This window comes from Eretmochelys imbricata, chromosome 1 (genome assembly GCF_965152235.1).
Source record: "Eretmochelys imbricata isolate rEreImb1 chromosome 1, rEreImb1.hap1, whole genome shotgun sequence".
NCBI lineage: Eukaryota > Metazoa > Chordata > Testudines > Cheloniidae > Eretmochelys > Eretmochelys imbricata.
Window position 1 is genome coordinate 255,174,513 of NC_135572.1, and position 20,709 is coordinate 255,195,221.

Here is a 20,709-nt window from a genome sequence, read left to right on the forward strand (position 1 = left end):
TCTCTGTACCTCTCTCAACTGTCCCAATGGAATGCTTCTATATTTAACCTTTGGAACAATTTTTGTTTCATAATAGCAGATCATTCTTCTTTAACCCAAACTGAAAGCCGAATACTCTCTCTGTAGGGTTTTGTATGCCTCTGATTAGTTACAACTTGCAGAGCAGTGTTTTAAACTGGGGTTCCAGATCAGACAGTGACTCTGGGAAAACTGATTCTTAGTGTTCCTTCTAATTCCTCTTCAATGGCTTCCACACAGAAAAATATTGTCTGATTTGTAAGCAAAACCTAACTGCCAGCATCACACGCTTAGCCTGATCTCTGAAAACCAAGCTGTGTTCTGTTTCATAAATCTCCAGCATCAACAAGAGAGATTATGGAATCATAACTTAACTGGCAAGTCTTTTAATGATGCATGCAGCAGAACAGAATGCAGCTCATTGTTCTGCAGCAAAATTGACTCTGCTAGTCTGGCTACAGTAAAGTCTTACTTTTGCCACTAAATTTAACAAACTGACTCAGAAGACGAATGGAAATCAGATATGAGAAGTAAACAAATTTACCATTACCCCATGATCTGCCTTTTTCCTGTCTACAACTTGCACTGTTCCTGAGTGTAAACAATATCAATCAACATTGTACAATTGTTGCACCTAAAAAGTCACTTCTGGATTGAACCTCTTTACTGGTTCATTATTATATCCCCATTATGTGTAATGGTATATAGAATAAGGCAGAGACTATGCCTTCTTTTATGTTTGGAAAGCACCTATCAGAAACAAACAATGAAGTTGTAGAAACATTATATGTGCGACCACGGTATATTGACCCTGAACATTGTCCTCCAATTGCAATGCAAACATTCTTTTTAACTTTTAAACCAATTTTCTTTGACTGTTAGGGTTGCCAAGTGCCTGGATTTTGCCCAGAAAGTCTGGTCGAAAAGGGGACCTGGCAGTGTCCAGTCAGATGTACTGACCGGACACCAAAAGTCTGGTTACTGTGGGCTAGGAGTGGGTGGAAGCAAGAGGTCATCAACCTGTGCCAGTCCCTGCTCAGCCGGGGCTACCTCCTACCTGCAGGCAGGCTCCACGTCAGGCTGCAGCAGCTCCCGTCCCAAGCCCGGAGCAGAGGGAGCCCCGCTCAGGGGGAGGGAGGTGGAGACGATCGAATGATGGGGGGAGAGGTTTTGGGGGGAAGAGCAAGGGCAAGGGTGAGGCCTCAAAGGTCTGTTTTGCAGCCAATAGAAAGTTAGCAACCATACTGACTGTATTCGGAACTTTTTTACATTTTCTTCTTGCAAATTGGTTTAATTGGCAGGATGTTTGCAGAAGCAGAAAATTTTAAGAAAATATTGTACAGTATTTATTGAAAAAGAATTTCAAATTCATAATCAGAAGATGTTCAAACCAGAAACCTGATTCTGGTTAGTAGTGGTATTTTCATCCAATCAGAGAACAGAAACAAGTTTCAAATAGGAAATATTCAATAATGAACTGAACATTCAGTGATGAACAATGAAGAGACCAAAGAATATTTGCAGAAATTATTCTATGAATAATTTCAGATAATGAATACATTTGAGAAGATCACAATCTGTTAATGGATAACTCAGTAACCGGGGATGTGAAATTCACTGGATAAATTATTCATTGCCAATCATTTGCCCAGCTCAGGTGGAATGCAACACATGTGAAACTGTCTGGTCCTCTAATAGCTGAAGGCTTGAATGAGCTATTAGTGCTGCTGCAGTCAGCAAGGAAAGGAAATTCTCCTTCAGCTTAAGTGGTTCAACGGTATTGCTAGATTTGGATCCCTGGCTCAGATTCTATTCAGGAGCAGATTTCTTATTCATTCTCTTTTATAACCTTTAAGACATTTTACTCTCAAAAACAAACATTAAATGTTGCTCACTTCCCCACACCTTGGGATGAGATGAATTGTGAAATGACAGAGAAAGGAGATGGCCCTTAGATACTAGGGTAATGAGCATGGTATAAAAACCTAGATTAGGTAAATAGACGAGAGCAAAATTTTCAAAATTGCCTAAGTGACTTAGGAGCCTGAGTTCCGTGGCAAGTCAGGGAGACTTAGGGTCCTAAGTCTCTTAGATGCTTTTGAAATGTTACCTGAGATGATTTATGAGATAGATAAGGTTGGTGAGTTCACATTATGGAGACTAGTCCATTAAAAAAAGAAATCTACAGGGAAGCTGCCCTCTGAAGGCCTAATATTTATCACTGCCTCAACATGAAAACATGAAGGAAGAAAAAGTTAGGTTCACCACCTTCCAAATATCTACTGACAACTCACATCCTATGCCAGGAGGTAAATGAATTTACTAATCAGCACAACAAAAGAAAGACAACCCAAACATCCAGAAATCACAGCAGCAGAAGAGAAACCAAGGGAGTCCATTTAATAGCAGTAGTCAAGGGAAAGTAAGATGCCTACAGTGACCTTCCTCTTCTGTAAGAAAGGTCCCCACTGTGTTTCTATTTTCTAACGTGAAAAAAAAACTATGATACCAGAATATCTTGACTATTTCTGTTGGATTTTCCCACCTGAGCAACTTGACTTCAAATCCTGCTTAGGTTCAGCACTGTAACATTTATTAATATCAACTAAAGACTCTAGCAGACAGATCCCAAAACCATCATACCTTTCAATACTCAGATTCCAAGGCCAGAAGAGACCATTGTGACCCTCTAGTCTGACCTCCTGTATAACACAGGCCAGAGAACTCCCCCCCAAAAAAAATTTCCTAGAGCTGATCTTTTAGAAAAACATCCAATCTAGATTTAGAAACTGCCAGTGTTGGAGAATCTGAAATGAACCTTAGTTAATTGTTCAATTAGTTAATTGCCCTCACTTTTAAAAATAATGCCTTATTTCCAGTCTGAATTTGTCTATCTTCCAACTGCCAGACACTGGATCACGTTATACCTTTCTCTGCTAGACTGGAGAACCCATTATTAAATATTTGTTCCTCATGTAGGTACTCATAGGCTGTAATCAAGTCACCCCTTAACCATCTCTTTGTTAAGCTAAATAGACTTTGCCTCTTGAATCTATCACTATACTGTTTAGCTACCTCTGCTTGTGAAGAAAGGTTACTGGTCAGAATAGCATTAGAATAAGCGTAAAGGCAGAAATATATATTGCTCACCCCAAACGCGCCTCCTTCTAGCCACTTATTAACACATTTCTATTTATTGAGCTGAGCAAAATTTTAAATTTCTATCCCATGGGAAATTCCAACATTTCAACGTTTGTTTTAATCCTGAAATGAGACAAAAAGTTGAAATTTGGAAATTTTTCATGGTATGCTGAAAAATGTATATTTGGAAATGTTCAAATTTGTTTCAACATTTCTGATTGAAACAAAACATTGTGACATTCCTGAAAATCAAAATGTTTCCTTTCATTCTGTTGAGTTGACCCAAAAGGCTTCCTTTTGAGTCAGATCAACCTTAAACTGCACTTTCCTAGCATGCTGCTTTATGGGAGTTGTAGTTTGGGGACCCATTGTGTCCTATGAGCCAGACTCTCTACAGGTGAGCGGTGTTTATAGGTTCTGAAGGAAGACACTGCAGGAAAATAGGCAGCTCTTTGAGTCTGAGGAGAACAAGAGAGTTGGGATAGGTGCAGGATGGAAGGGGAAATCTCTATAGCCCTCACTCCTTCCAGCATACGCAGCCACAAAAAATGGTTCTGCTCTTTTATAAGATACTGTATATTTTAGTTAAATACACAGAGTTAAGTGCAAAGGAGAAGAAGTCTTGGGTAACTAATTTGTTATAGCCAGTTTACTATTGCACTTTTCCATTTGATGGCTTAGAAATTCATTCCTCCAACAGGTTTATCCCTCTATCAAGGATTGACCTGAAAGAGTTTCACAGTTAGATCCTGTCAAAAATTTTCCATCAAAACTGTTTTTGATGGAAAATTGGGTTTTCAACTTAATGAAAATTTACCTGAAAAGTGTCAGAAAAAAAATCCAAAATTCAAAAACATTTCAGTTTTCTCAAAGAAAAGTCAAAATTTTCCATGGGAAAAAAAAATCAAGTCACTCTCACCACAGTATTTTAGGGCAGGTGTTTTGCCTTGGTCCACAGAAAACTGTTTTCTTTCATAACTGTTAAGGACATATACCTGTTATTTGTATAAGTGGATTCCACTGCCTTTGAAAAAGTCATCAGCAGGGCAGATGGTAAATTTACCATTCCCGGCCAGCCCTCAATGCTATAAAAAACAGAACTCTGAAACATATAATGGGAAGTCAGAAACACATTAAGAAACTTGAAAAAGAAAAGAAAGCTTTCTCACTGTACCACTACATCAGACAAAATTCCAAAGGGAGTTTCTGCTATTAACCTCTTCCTCCAATATCATCAAAGTAATTAATAATAGCTTTCAGAATTAGTGTGATGTGAGATTATTTTTTAATCACTGTATTTGCAGAAAGCTCAAGAAAAGCTTCCAGCAATTTCAGATGCAGTGCCAGACCCATTCAGTAATCTCACACACCTATAATTCACAGGGTGCACTTTCCCCAGTCTGAGGAGAAAAATCCACCTATTCTATCAATTGTAAAGATTTTGATGGGATGCCTTTAAATGCTGCAGACATCAAGTTAAGAAATGTATATGACAATGTAAAAGGGAAAACTTGGTGTCTGTGGTGGGATTTTGCAGAACAGCGTCATACTGGACAAACCCCAGCTTAGTCACTCTGACGTCTTCCTCCTATAATTCATCTTTATTATGCCAAGAAACTCAACAGACAATCCATCTGCCCCCCCATTCCACCTTTCTTCCCAACCACCCAGACACACTGACACACACGCCTTGTAGAGGTTTGAGATTGGGATTAAAGTCCTTGACGAACTGCCAGTAACCCCCCAAAAACACAGACTCCCAGGTGGATATTTCAGTCAAACCAAAAGGTACCTAAACAACAGAAGCTCTGAACCCGATGGAGTTTGGCATAGCATATTCAAACCAATTCCGCCATGAACAATATTCTCCAGGACTCAGTGGACCTTAATTACTGTACAGTGTTACCACGATGGGGCGGATCCGTATCCCCCATCCACAGTTTAAACTCAGATGCCATAGCTCATGCCTGACCATGCTAATAACTAGACTGAAATATATTAGATGCTTTCTTCCCACTGCTGTGGCCTCCCTCGTGGCTGGAAACAATGGCTCAGGATTGAATTTTTCCAGTTTGGACTTTGTAGCACGGTATGGGGTGATGAAAAGAAATTAGAGGTCATTGTTCAGGGGGTGATAGTCTTCTATTCATCAGCTGTTCAAGGTGAAATTTATGCCTAACATATTTTCCAGACAAATAAGGATCTAATATGGCAAACACAAGCTTAGACTGCTGCTCCAAAACGTTTGTCTCATTAACAGAACTGAACATGCAAAACTGAATAAGGAAGCACTGGTTGGTCTAGCAAAGGACTTGATTTTATGAATTGATACACTTCTGCTTCAGAAGGTTGGCAGCCACTGGATTTGCTAAAAGGAATAACACACTCCTGAGTACGTGGCTGTTTGAATGAAACACATTTGTAGGGTGCTGGAGGTATTTGGCTTTAAACCTATGCTCAGTATACTGAAGGCCTGCCTTGTCTTTTGCAATTTAAATAATACATGATGAAGAAGTTGGTGGAGATGCTTATTGGCTCCCATTGCAGCAGCACAGAAAGACTCATTGGTAAATCAAGAACAATGGCATTTTTAATATTTAAAGTTTTTTTAAAAAAATATTCTTATGCTATTAAAATGATCTCTTGGGGATTTTTAAAATTAATTTTTTAGTATAAAAAGATATTTTAAAAATTTATCTTCTCTTCTTTGCATGTTTTCTGGCTTCCATTTATTTCAACCTTTCCCTGTTCCTTTTTAGGCTACTCTAATGCCACTTCCCTCTCGTTTGATAGCTTATCTCCTTTCTTGTCCATTCTCACTTTTGTTCCTTTCTTTCCTGGTTCCCTGATCCAGAAACTCTCAATCCTAATCTACCCTCAGATGCAACTCCCTAAAGCTAACACGCTCATTGTAATCTGAGTACTCTAGTTTTTCTTTTAGCAGACTGGGAGCTGCCAAATATACTATATCTAGTGTCTCATGTAAAATGCATCCCTCAGTACTTCCCAATAGACCAGAAGTCCCCTTTGAATTGCTGATATTCCAGTGGAACACTGATGCTTCCAAGAACACTGCAATGTTTTGCCACTGCTCAGAGACTGCAGCACAGAAAGAATTACTATTTATTTGAGAGCTATTGAACTCTCTCAATTAGGGGTACATATACACTGCAGCTCGGAGCATGCCCTCCAGTGCGGGTAGAGAAATTCAGCTAGCTCTGCTTGAGCTAGCATGTGAAAAATGGTAGTTAGCCACGGGCAGCATTTTAGGCTAGCCACCCAAGTACATACCCGGGTGTCACGTGCGGTTGTATTCAGGCAACAAGCCAGAGCCATCACAAATGTCACCGTGGCCACATAGCTGTTTTTAGCACACCAACTTGAGTAGAGCTAGTACAAGTCTGTCTACCTGTGCTGGGAAGCATGCTCCCAGCTGCAGAGTCGCCAGACCCTAAGGCTTGGCCTACACTACAGACTTTTGTCGATATAAATGCGTTGCTCAGTGGTGTGGAAAATTTACCCCGAGCAACACCATTCAACTGTAGACAGTATAGCATACACAGTATAGCGACAGGAGGGCTTCTCCCATGACATAGCTACCACTTCTCAGGGCAGTGGAGTAACTACACTAAGGGGAGAAGCTCTCCTGTCGGCATAGGTAGAGTCTTCTCTCAGCACCGCAGCGTTGTATGTGTAGACAAGCCCTTAGTGATTTATACCAGCGCACTCTGATCAGGATTCCCCACATGGTGACAAACAGCCCTACTCAGTGAATCCTCCAGCTGGTCCCATTTGCACCTGGGAGCAGCATGCTCCCAACACAAAGACTGCAATATAGCCTGAGCACATATGTGCCCTGCAGTGGACTGTGGATATCTGTTGAATGGTCTCAACGTGGGATCAAGAAGACTCATTAATTTCAGAAAGCAAATTATATGGCACTTTAAAGAGTGTGAGAGGCGTATCTGCACAGCTTCTATGTGTGTTAGTAAGAGTCACACAGTTGAGTCCACTGAGACCTCCCCGTATAGTTACACCTTTGGATAACTGAAAGACATAACATCTTTCTGAAAGCACAACAAAGGGAACCCTGTTAGTTAAAGCACAAACAAAATCTGGTAAATATTTACAATGTGGAGGAGAGGAACATTTTGGGGTTTCTGGACCTCTTTCTCCAAATACTCTGATGGTTCAGTCCATGCAAACTTCCTGTTTGAATTCTCTGCCCAGTAAGAGCCTCCTTGTATTAGGACATGAACAAGTCCAACTCACTCATTGAGTAAAGGCATGGATGTTCTCCTCTTGCTCTTCTGCACCATATTGGCCTGGTTCCTTAGGGAGATCCGAATGAGAGACGGAGCAAGTCGACATGGCTCCCCATCCACTTGCATGGGGATAGACTTGTATGTTAACAGAGTCACTTCCCGGCACTGATGCAACCTTTCTCCATGACCTCCCACCTGAAGAGCAGCCTGCAGAACAAGGACAAAGCAAAGAGGAGGAAAGCCATAATGTTACCGTCCTATACCAGCCATGTGAGTTAGCTAACATCTCCCTAATCCTGTTTTACCCAGCACTCTATATCCTCCGCTACAAACTATTCCATCTGCACATGAGACCGACTCTGTTGCAGTAAGTGGTTTGTTCTGTCACAGGGAGATTTACCAGCTTGCCAGAATACAGTCCAAAAGCAGCAACTGTCCACTAATTTGGAGGATTCAATGCAAAGAACCCACTATTCTAAATTCATCACCACTAGGAAGCCTTAGGGACCTGATTCTGAATTGTGGCCTAAATGAGTTCATGCAGCTCAGGAGAGGGGTGGCAAAGGTGGCTGTGCATCACCTCTGCGGCCCTCTGGAGGCAACCCCGAAGACTACTCTAACTCACTGTTGCCTGCACTGATTCCCTGTGAGATGTTACATTGTAAATACAGTTCAGTGCATTCCAGCTACACCTTCTCATTCCTCCAATACATCCTGCCCCTTCCCTCATTTATAACCTGACATACATCTACACCAAGCACTGTAATAGTGGGGGTGATGAAGGGTTATTCCACTAGACCTACACCACTAGGGAATTCCCCTGATGCTAGGGGTACTCCCAGTCAGTTGCCACTGGCTTTGTGGCACCTGTATGATAGCTCCACCAGTATACAAAGGCTATAGCAGAAACCCCAATCAGGGGCATAGACCTTTAAAGTATGACTAGCAGTAAGGCATCTTAGTTTTGCTTATGATGGAGATAAAGTTTATTTCAGTGTGATTGTGAGGAATTAGATGCCTGCATTGTGGATGGTTGTATGCCGAAACTGAAAAGCACTTTGGCATGGAACTGAGGAGCCTGTGAATGTGTTTGGGCACTATAGTGAAAAGGTACAAAGACAGAGATTGGTCTGGAGGGTAACACCACTTTAACTGGTGGTCTTGTGTTTTTAAGGTTTGTACTTGGGAAATGCACTTAGAGTTAACTTTTTTTTTTGTGGGAACAAAAGAAAAACAATTACAGTGGCACTTACCTGATGCTTTCAAAGCACTTTACAAAGATTATTCAATGCTCACAACACCTTTGTTGGGCAGGTAAAAATTATCACTCCCATTTTAGGTTAAGTGACTTGCTCAAGACTACACAGCAAATCAGTGTCAGAGGGGAAGCAGAACTCCTATATTTCTAGATTGCTGTTCTGTGTTCTGACCAGTAGACAACACCCATTTCAAAAAGTTTTATTCCTTTTCCACTAAATCACACAATGTTCTATTATTTCTCAAATACCATGTTATCTTGCTCAGGGTTTTAAATGGCATAATTTTAATGCATAATTGAAAGGTGATGACACAAGGGTTAAGGTTGCTATGGAAATGTTCATTCTGAATTCCATGGCTGGTGCATATACAAATGTAATGCTTAATTATGCATCAGCATAATTTTATGTATTAATGTACTCCACATACATAGATCTTTTTATGTAAATATTCCTTATAACGCAGCACAAAGTAAATCAGCCTCACTGGCTTTAGGCAAGACTTCAGTCTGAAGGCACTATAGACCTTGAGAGCAAAGAAGAAGTCATCAAAATTTTAGCTAACATATGCAGACTGTACAATGTTTTATAATACGTGAGCACCAGCTAGAAAACACAAATACTTAAAATAACAGTTGCACTACTCAATCAGGAGTGTCTCTCTTATAGTCTGTGATCTTCTTAAAATTTCTCCCACACCCTCACTCTGATAAAACAGGGAAAATGGGAATTTTCTGAGAATATTTAATGCACTAATTGAAATTCTTTTAAACTATTCAGATTTTTAGGTGCGACTTTAGGTGGAGAACTTTTGCAATACCAGTGATGGTCAATTCTAGAGTACAGCAGAAAGGAATGCTCAATTTCAATATGGAGATGCGGCCCTTAAAGGCCAGGAGTCCCAGCATGTAATGCTCCATATTCCAAGTGAGCTGCAGGCCGCACCTACATACTGAAGACGAGGAGGGCTACCACATGTGTCTATTTTATGCAAATTAGATATGTCCTTTGAGCACCTGGTGATTTGACAATGTGGTACTTCTCAACTTTGCAAAGTTTGGACAACCTTTAATTATGTGATTAGTAAAGATGGTTTAAAAAGAGTAAGTACATTTTACAAAGTTTTTTGGGGGAAAAAAACCTAAAGATTTTCTTTTTCTTTTCTTTTTTTCCTTCTTTTTTTAAACAACAAAATTATCCCTCCACCCCACCCCCCAACACACATGATTTCTTACTTTTTCTTTTCTTTTCTCCCAGTGAAAAAGTGAAAGTAGGATTTTTTCCCACAATTTTGACATGGAATATTTTGAAATTTTCAAAAAAGATTGTCAAAATATTTTGTTTGTTTACAAATTTCATCAAAAAAATTTTTTTAATGTAATTGTTCTACACACAAAAAATTTTGTTGCTGGAACCCTATTTTTCAACAAAGAATGTCTGACCAGCTCTAATGTATATGGGAAATATACAAAAACCCCAGTTGTGGTGGGGCTGGTAACAAACAGCAGTTATTGTGCAACCATATTAGTTTCCCATTGTACAAACACACATACACATGCACACACATCCCTTCTATAACACTTTAATCTTCTTTGAATTTTGATTTGGGAGCATTTTGAAGCACCATTAGATATGTTCAAAGCAACCAGGTTTTCAGGGAGTACATTTTGATAATGAAATCATACTTCTCTTCCTTTGAAAACCATTATTTGTTCATAATTGAAAAAAAATTGAGGCTAAAACAAATTTTCTCCACCTTATTGAACCCAGGAAAGCATAGGAGAGAATCTTTTTGGTACGAAACTTTGTGCACGCTAGTGTTGAGCCATGGACATGAGGTGTCTCATACAAAATCGCACACAGAATACTCCCAGCGCCTTAAGCAGTGTGAAATCTACTGCATGCAAAAAAAATACTCAGCTCTGCAAAAATTCTCACCAGAGAGGCCATAGTGAACCCAATGACCTCAATGTAACCATCATCATGGCGCTGAGGTTCAAAGTCTCTGTGGTCGCTGGGGGTACCCCAGGGCATTGTGCCAGCACAATACCTGCAGAAAGAGGTTTAGAAAATGAGAGCATACTAAGAATTTGCCCCACTGGGTCTTACAACAATTAAAAGAAAATAAAGCATAAGTACTGGCCAGTTCTTTATCTTCTGGGTGAATAGCCATACATCTATTCCAAAAGGTCTTAAAATCCATTCTGGGGCCTCCCAGTGACCATACATATAATTATAGGAAAGATCAGACAGGAAACCTGCCCTCCAACTTTCAGGCTGGTGGGGTAGGCAATTAGTTTGTCTATCCCAACTTCTGGTAGGTTGCTGAGTGGAGATGGGAGGCAGCAGAGAGGGGACAGTGCCTTTTTGCAGTAGTGCTCAGGACTCTTCTCTCCCCTCTCCCCCCAGTCCTTCGTCAGATCAGCTGGATTTTCACCTGCAGCCTCCTGCCAACAAAGGCTGCTTTGTGCCCCTGCTAAGAAGGCAGGAGGCTGAAGCTGAGCTTGCTTTCTGCAGACCTTAGTTTCCTCCCTCCCTCCCGCTCAGAAGGTCTGGGAGCAAAGGAGATGCAAAAGCTGAGATAGATTGGGGGAGGAGCTCAACAGTGGCCTCCTACCTAATGGCTGCTGCTGCTTCTCTCTCCTGCCTATTGTTAGGGATATATGGGAGATCTTGCAGAGCAGGGGGTGGGGAGAACTTTGGAGAGGAGACATCACAAAGAACCTTGCACAGAGGGCAACACAGGAGGGAGAGGAAGTGAGTACCTTGGAAAGGAAATCTTTGGTAAGGGGACAGGGAAGATGGGGGAATATTGGGCTTTTAAAAACACACCCCACTTTTTGTGACACCCTCTAAGATGTTAGGAAATAGTGTTTCTTCCAAACCCATTTGGAGCTCTTCTATTTGGAAGGTACTGATTTTTTTCCTCCTGCTTTGTGTTTCTAATGAAGCAGAAGACAACTCTATCTGTTGACTTCCTTGTTCATGTATTAGGTGCACAACTCTGGAAATTGTATTTATTGATTAACTGTTCCTATGGAGCCAGCAGTTTGTTGTGAACTGGAGCTTACCTGGGTATATTTAAAAACACTATACATTGGAACTTCAGCTCCTGAATCTTTGGGGTCAGGTCTGTTCCATCACACTGCAAAAACCAAAGCAACAGAACAAAGAGGGGTTTGTAAATGGGGTCTCGGACAGGATAATAATTGCTGTTACCCCATTTTGTAACAACCTGCCCAAGAATGTGGATCACATTTTAGAAATACCCATCTCTCTATAGCATAGTTGCTGGGCACCATTCACTCTCTGTGAGATAGGGAAGGGTGTGTTACCCAGTGGGCAATTGTCATGTATGTAAATTCCCAAAGGCTTTCTACAAAATATGTTTCAAATGTCACGGTCAAAACTGAAAGTAACAATCAATGGTCTGGTGTGATTAGGTTTGTGTTTTCACAGCACTCCCTCCCTCTCTCTCTCTCTCTCTCACACACACACACACACACTCCATCTGTCTCACTGCACAAAATGATGCCATGCTTTCCTATACTTACCACAACTTTAACATGTTTGGATAAATCTCTGGAACTTCTCTGCAGGAAGTCTGAAAAGGCTGCCTACCAGACATATGAAAAGGGAGGGAATTCAAATCAGAATTTTTTTTATTTGAATGATCTACAGCTTCTTCCTTTCACTTTCCTTCCTTTGCATCCCTCCCCAGATTCTGCCACCACATACCATCCTGCGCTAAACTCTTTTCTTTCCTGCTCCCATTGACAGAGAGTTTTAGCCCAAGTTTCTTCTGTTAGCATCCAGTCAGCAGTGCATGTTTCAAATTCTCAAGAGTCCCTTGAATCAGAGCTGGGGGGCGAGGACACAGAAGGGAAGATTGGTCCACTTGTTTTGCTGCATTAAGGTGCTACACTAAGAAAAAGCACTCCACTTTGGAAGATTTACCATGGAACACCATTGTGCACCCAAAACATCATGCAAATTCTTGCTCTTGTTCGTTTGTTTGTTTTTAACGCATAAGGCTTCTGGGTGTGGTGACAGTGATAGAATCTGACAGCGGAAAGACATGTATGACGGCAAGTATTATCTAGTCAATGACCTCCTTTCCTAATTACACCTTAGAATAAAGCTGAAGACCGTCCACTTCCCTCCTTGATAAGAAATGGTCATCTGATTTGCATATTCATGTATGAAAATGAGATGCTTCAAATAGCAGCTCTCTGTCCTCCTCCTCTCTCTAGCTCCAAGTCAAGGAATGCTCATCAGGGGCTGAAAGATATGGTCAGCGATTTTTCCTGTGCACTAGCAACTTCCCCAGTAACTTCCGTATCCAAGTGCTGCCCACATATGAAAATAAATGTGAACACAACAGTGAAGCGCTTGCCAATCTGCAGCAGCGGATTCAGGATATTATCAGTCCTTCTTCCAAAGGCTGTAGCACTCTTCTGAACTACTAATTATTATAGGAAAATAATACTTCAATCCCTTTCAAACAGACATGGGGAGGCATTGCCAGAAGTACCTGGAAGCAAACTATGTACTTTTAAAGGTAATGGGCAAAATAAATGGTCATAACCCTCAGGAGTGAAAGGGAGAGGAAGGGGAATAAATAATATATAATTTAAATAAATAAACCAAGGCTATTCTGTAACATCCATTCGCAACTCACCCCAGCATAAAACATTTTATTTCGAAAGCGACTGTTGAATTTCTCTGGATTTGCTTCTGTAAAAGAAGAACAAGGAAGAAAACAAAGGTTTCAGAGTAACAGCCGTGTTAGTCTGTATTCGCAAAAAGAAATGGAGTACTTGTGGCACCTTAGAGACTAACCAATTTATTTGAGCATGAGCTTTCGTGAGCTACAGCTCACTTCATCAGATGCATACTGTGGAAACTGCAGCAGACTTTATATATACACAGAGAATATGAAACAATACCTCCTCCCACCCCACTGTCCTGCTGGTAATAGCTTATCTAAAGTAATCGTCAGGTTAGGCCATTTCCAGCACAAATCCAGGTTTTCTCACCCTCCACCCCCCCACACAAATTCACTCTCCTGCTGGTGATAGCCCACCCAAAGTGACAACTCTTTACACAATGTGCATGATAATGAAGTTAGGCCATTTCCTGCACAAATCCAGGTTCTCTCACTCCCTCACCCCCCTCCAAAAACCCACCCCCATACACACACAGACTCACTCTCCTGCTGGTAATAGCTCGTCCAAACTGACCACTCTCCAAGTTTAAATCCAAGTTAAACCAGAACATCTGGGGCGGGGGGGGGGGTAGGAAAAAACAAGAGAAAGTAAAGAAACAGATTGATAGAGCCAGAAGAGTTCCCAGAAGTTACCTACTACAGGACAGGCCTAACAAAGAAAATAACAGAACGCCACTAGCCGTCACCTTCAGCCCCCAACTAAAACCCCTCCAACGCATTATTAAGGATCTACAACCTATCCTAAAGGATGACCCAACACTCTCACAAATCTTGGGAGACAGGCCAGTCCTTGCCTACAGACAGCCCCGCAACCTGAAGCAAATACTCACCAACAACCACATACCACACAACAGAACCACTAACCCAGGAACTTATCCTTGCAACAAAGCCCGTTGCCAATTGTGCCCACATATCTATTCAGGGGACACCATCACAGGGCCTAATAACATCAGCCACACTATCGGAGGCTCGTTCACCTGCACATCCACCAATGTGATTTATGCCATCATGTGCCAGCAATGCCCCTCTGCCATGTACATTGGTCAAACTGGACAGTCTCTACGTAAAAGAATAAATGGACACAAATCAGATGTCAAGAATTATAACATTCATAAACCAGTCGGAGAACACTTCAATCTCTCTGGTCACGCAATCACAGACATGAAGGTCGCTATCTTAAAACAAAAAAACTTCAAATCCAGACTCCAGCGAGAAACTGCTGAATTGGAATTCATTTGCAAATTGGATACTATTAATTTAGGCTTAAATAGAGACTGGGAGTGGCTAAGTCATTATGCAAGGTAGCCTATTTCCTCTTGTTTTTTCCTACCCCCCCCCCCCGATGTTCTGGTTTAACTTGGATTTAAACTTGGAGAGTGGTCAGTTTGGACGAGCTATTACCAGCAGGAGAGTGAGTCTGTGTGTGTATGGGGGTGGGTTTTTGGAGGGGGGTGAGGGAGTGAGAGAACCTGGATTTGTGCAGGAAATGGCCTAACTTCATTATCATGCACATTGTGTAAAGAGTTGTCACTTTGGATGGGCTATCACCAGCAGGAGAGTGAATTTGTGGGGGGGGTGGAGGGTGAGAAAACCTGGATTTGTGCTGGAAATGGCCTAACCTGACGATTACTTTAGATAAGCTATTACCAGCAGGACAGTGGGGTGGGAGGAGGTATTGTTTCATATTCTCTGTGTATATATAAAGTCTGCTGCAGTTTCCACGGTATGCATCTGATGAAGTGAGCTGTAGCTCACGAAAGCTCATGCTCAAATAAATTGGTTAGTCTCTAAGGTGCCACAAGTACTCCTTTTCTTTTTGCGAATATAGACTAACACGGCTGTTACTCTGAAACCTGTCATTATGCAAGGCACTGCATTTAGCCGTATGGAGTGGAAATCTATCAACTGCATGAAAAAACTTGCACAGATACAGACAGACATCATCTTCCTTTCCAAATGCAAACAGATGGACATCGTACCAAAAGGACTGAAGGTAAAAAATCCATTACAATCTACATACCACACAGACTATGCTGACAGCTTGTGCCACACGCTCTCAAAGAAACTGCGGAACCACCTGATCAACATCCTCTACAGCAAACAGGGAAAGATTAAGAATGAGCTCTCAAAAATGGATACTCTCATAAAAAACCAACCTTCCACACAAACTTCCTCGTGGCTGGATTTTACTAAAACTAGACAAGCCATTTACAACGCACACTTTGCTTCTCTACAAAAGAAAAAGGACACTAAACTTTCTAAACTACTACATGCTACAAGGGGCCACAGCAATGGTTCCCTCAACCCACCTAGCAATATTGTTAACCTATCCAACTATACTCTCAGCCCAGCAGAAGCAGCTGTTCTATCTCGGGGCCTCTCCTTCTGCCCCTCCACCCCCATGAACATGATACAGTTCTGTGGTGACCTAGAATCCTATTTTCGACATCTCCGACTCAAGGAATATTTCCAAAATACCTCTGAACAACATACTAATCCACAGAGGTCTCCCTACCAACACTACAGAAAGAAGGATTCTAGGTGGACTCCTCCTGAAGGTTGAAACAGCAGACTGGACTTCTACATAGAGTGCTTCCGCCGACGTGCACGGGCTGAAATTGTGGAAAAGCAGCATCACTTGCCCCATAACCTCAGCCATGCGGAACGCAATGCCATCCACAGCCTCAGAAACAACTCTGACATCATAATCAAAAAGGCTGACAAAGGAGGTGCTGTTGTCATCATGAATAGGTCGGAATATGAACAAGAGGCTGCTCGGCAGCTCTCCAACACGAGTTTCTACAAGCCATTACCCTATGATCCCACTGAGAGTTACCAAAAGCAACTACAGCATATGCTCAAGAAACTTCCTGAAAAAGCACAAGATCAAATCCGCACAGACACACCCCTGGAACCCCGACCTGGGATATTCTATCTACTACCCAAGATCCATAAACCTGGAACTCCTGGGCGCCCCATCATTTCAGGCATTGGCACCCTGACAGCAGGATTGTCTGGCTATGTAGACTCCCTCCTCAGGCCCTACGCTACCAGCACTCCCAGCTACCTTCGAGACACCACTGACTTCCTGAGGAAACTTCAATCCATCGGTGATCTTCCTGATAACACCATCCTGGCCACTATGGATGTAGAAGCCCTCTACACCAACATTCCACACAAAGATGGACTACAAGCCATCAGGAACACTATCCCCGATAATGTCACGGCTAACCTGGTGGCTGAACTTTGTGACTTTGTCCTTACCCATAACTATTTCACATTTGGGGACAATGTATACCTTCAGATCAGCGGCACTGCTATGGGTACCCGCATGGCCCCACAGTATGCCAACATTTTTATGGCTGATTTAGAACAACACTTCCTCAGCTCTCGTCCCCTAAAGCCCCTACTCTACTTGCGCTATATTGATGACATCTTCATCATCTGGACCCATGGAAAAGAAGCCCTTGAGGAATTCCACCATGATTTCAACAATTTCCATCCCACCATCAACCTCAGCCTGGTCCAGTCCACACAAGAGATCCACTTCCTGGACACTACAGTGCTAATAAACAATGGTCACATAAACACCACCCTATACCGGAAACCTACTGACCGCTATTCCTACCTGCATGCCTCCAGCTTTCACCCTGACCACACCACACGATCCATCGTCTACAGCCAAGCTCTGCGATACAACCGCATTTGCTCCAACCCCTCAGACAGAGACAAACACCTACAAGATCTCTGTCAAGCTTTCTTACAACTACAGTACCCACCTGCGGAAGTAAAGAAACAGATTGATAGAGCCAGAAGAGTTCCCAGAAGTTACCTACTACAGGACAGGCCTAACAAAGAAAATAACAGAACGCCACTAGCCGTCACCTTCAGCCCCCAACTAAAACCCCTCCAATGCATTATTAAGGATCTACAACCTATCCTAAAGGATGACCCAACACTCTCACAAATCTTGGGAGACAGGCCAGTCCTTGCCTACAGACAGCCCCGCAACCTGAAGCAAATACTCACCAACAACCACATACCACACAACAGAACCACTAACCCAGGAACTTATCCTTGCAACAAAGCCCGTTGCCAATTGTGCCCACATATCTATTCAGGGACACCATCACAGGGCCTAATAACATCAGCCACACTATCGGAGGCTCGTTCACCTGCACATCCACCAATGTGATTTATGCCATCATGTGCCAGCAATGCCCCTCTGCCATGTACATTGGTCAAACTGGACAGTCTCTACGTAAAAGAATAAATGGACACAAATCAGATGTCAAGAATTATAACATTCATAAACCAGTCGGAGAACACTTCAATCTCTCTGGTCACGCAATCACAGACATGAAGGTCGCTATCTTAAAACAAAAAAACTTCAAATCCAGACTCCAGCGAGAAACTGCTGAATTGGAATTCATTTGCAAATTGGATACTATTAATTTAGGCTTAAATAGAGACTGGGAGTGGCTAAGTCATTATGCAAGGTAGCCTATTTCCTCTTGTTTTTTCCTACCCCCCCCCCGATGTTCTGGTTTAACTTGGATTTAAACTTGGAGAGTGGTCAGTTTGGACGAGCTATTACCAGCAGGAGAGTGAGTCTGTGTGTGTATGGGGGTGGGTTTTTGGAGGGGGGTGAGGGAGTGAGAGAACCTGGATTTGTGCAGGAAATGGCCTAACTTCATTATCATGCACATTGTGTAAAGAGTTGTCACTTTGGATGGGCTATCACCAGCAGGAGAGTGAATTTGTGTGGGGGGGTGGAGGGTGAGAAAACCTGGATTTGTGCTGGAAATGGCCTAACCTGACGATTACTTTAGATAAGCTATTACCAGCAGGACAGTGGGGTGGGAGGAGGTATTGTTTCATATTCTCTGTGTATATATAAAGTCTGCTGCAGTTTCCACAGTATGCATCTGATGAAGTGAGCTGTAGCTCACGAAAGCTCATGCTCAAATAAATTGGTTAGTCTCTAAGGTGCCACAAGTACTCCATTTCTTTTTGAAGAAAACAAAGTTGTCATAAGGGAGAAAGTTAGCAGTGCACCCTTGCTGTTCTGAGAAGTTTCATTCCAAGCTTTCCTGGAGGCAAGAAGACAGATTTACAGCCTTGGCATGCTGCTAGCTTTCAACCCATGATGGGGAAAAGGCAAGGGAAGTCTTTATTTTCAGCGCTATCTACATCAGCAACCCTAAAAGAGCAATTCCATGCGTACTGTACATGCATCACCCATTGGTAATCAAAAGGTGAGAAATGTCAAATGAACTTTTACTTTGCAAGAATCTACCCTCTGCGCTATTCTTTGCTAGTAGATTTCTATTTAGTGTAGCCCCTTTTTGGTGTAAAGTAGAGTGGATGAGGGTAAGGGCAGACAGCCCCCAAACCATGATTCTCTTGAGGGAAATTTACCACAACACCACCTTAAAGAGTTACATTGTCTGTCTCATGACCCCACCGTAAACTTCCAACAGCACAATCACAACTTTTCAGTGACACCAGTACACACTGTACACTAAGTAGATCTCCATTTGGATTATTCTAAATCTCATGAAACATTTGAAACAAAACTGAATGATTCATAGATTTTAAGGCCAGAAGGAACCACTATGATCATCTAGTCTGACCTCCTGCATATTACAGGCCATAGAATTCAACCTAGTGATTTCCATACCTAGCCCAACAATTTGTAGCTAAAGTAGAGCCTAATTAGAAAGATAACCAATTTTGATTTAAAGATTCTAAGTGATGGAGAATTTATCACATACTTAGTAATCTGTTTCCAATTATTAATTACTCACAGTTAAAACTTTTTGTCTTTTTTTCCAGTTTGAGCTTTCTTAACCAGCCACTGGATCTTTTATGCTTTTGTCTGATAGACTAAAGAGCCCTCTACCATCCGATATCTTATATGCTGGAAACGGCCCACCTTGATTATCACGCACATTGTAAGGAGAGTGGTCAGTTTGGATGAGCTATTGCCAGCAGGAGAGTGAGTTTGTGGGGGCGGGGTGAGAAAACCTGGATTTGTGCTGGAAATGGCCCACCTTGATTATCATACACATTTTAAAGAGAGTGGTCACTTTGGATGGGCTATTACCAGCAGGAGAGTGAGTTTGTGCGGGGGGCGGGGGGGGCGGAGGGTGAGAAAACCTGGATTTGTGCTGGAAATGGCCCAACTTGATGATCACTTTAGATAAGCTATTACCAGCAGGAGAGTGGGGTGGGAGGAGGTATTGTTTCATGGTCTCTGTGTATATAATGTCTTCTGCAGTTTCCACAGTATGCATCCGATGAAGTGAGCTGTAGCTCACGAAAGCTCATGCTCAAATAAATTGGTTAGTCTCTAAGGTGCCACAAGTCCTCCTTTTCTTTCTGAATAGCTATTTATAAGAGTGTGTTTAAATCACTTCCTAGCCTTCTCTGTGATAAGATAAATAGAGCGCTTTTAATCTTCCATTGCAAGGCATGTTTTCCAGCCCACAAACCATTCTCATAGCTCTTCTCCAATTCCTCTCTAATCCTTTCTAAAATGTACACACCAGAACAGGATTCCAGCAGTGGTCTCACCAATTCCATATACAGGAACTCCTCACTTAAAGTCGGCGCAGTTAACATTGTTTTGTTGCTGATCAATTAGGGAACATGCTCGTTTAAAGGGGCGCAATGCTCCCTTATAATGTCGTTTGGCAGCCACCTGCTTTGTCCACTGCTTGCAGGAAGAGCAGCCCGTTGCAGCTAGCTGGTGGGGGCTTGGAACCAGGGTAGACCAGCAGCCCCCCCATTAGCTCCCCGCTCCCCTAAGTTCCCTGTGCAGCAGCCGCCCAGCAGGCTATCAACTGCAGGCAGTTCAGCTGTCCCTCCCCCTACTGCCATGTGCTTTTCCTGCCCTCTGCCTTAGAGCTGCTCCCCGAGCCTCCTGTTTGCTGTGCAAGGAGAGGGAAGTGGGGGGCTAATATCAGGGTGTCCCCCTCCCCTCTGCTCCTGCACCCCGCTTACCCCATTTCCATAGAGCGGGGGGGACAGGACAGGGCTCAGGACAGAGGGAGCTTCCTGGCAGCAGCTGCCATCTCAACTTGCTGATCTACTTAAAAAGGCAATGTACTTAGAGTGGGGTCAGAGTACTTAAAGGGGCCTTGTGCATCTCTCACACACACGGTGTGTGTCTCTGTTTACCATGCTGTCTCCCCTCCTTCCATTCGTGCTGCCTTGTAGAGTGGGAGGCTACATTAACAACAATGAATTAACCCTTGAGGGCTCAGCTGATTGCTAGTTCGTTATTTAGCAGTAA

General features: G+C 42.5%; 1 protein-coding gene across 1 annotated transcript in view; it reads right to left on the bottom strand.

The window, feature by feature from the left end:
• The window catches only part of DGKI (diacylglycerol kinase iota), a 146,007-nt gene that overhangs the window by 95,290 nt on the left and 30,008 nt on the right, over positions 1 to 20,709 (bottom strand). Inside the window, exons 9-13 of the mRNA XM_077807526.1 lie at positions 13,362 to 13,417; positions 12,235 to 12,297; positions 11,752 to 11,825; positions 10,619 to 10,730; positions 7,432 to 7,631 (exon numbers count right to left, since the gene is read on the bottom strand). Of these exons, the coding sequence (XP_077663652.1) occupies positions 7,432 to 7,631; positions 10,619 to 10,730; positions 11,752 to 11,825; positions 12,235 to 12,297; positions 13,362 to 13,417 (505 nt within the window). The remainder of the gene's footprint in view (positions 1 to 7,431; positions 7,632 to 10,618; positions 10,731 to 11,751; positions 11,826 to 12,234; positions 12,298 to 13,361; positions 13,418 to 20,709) is intronic.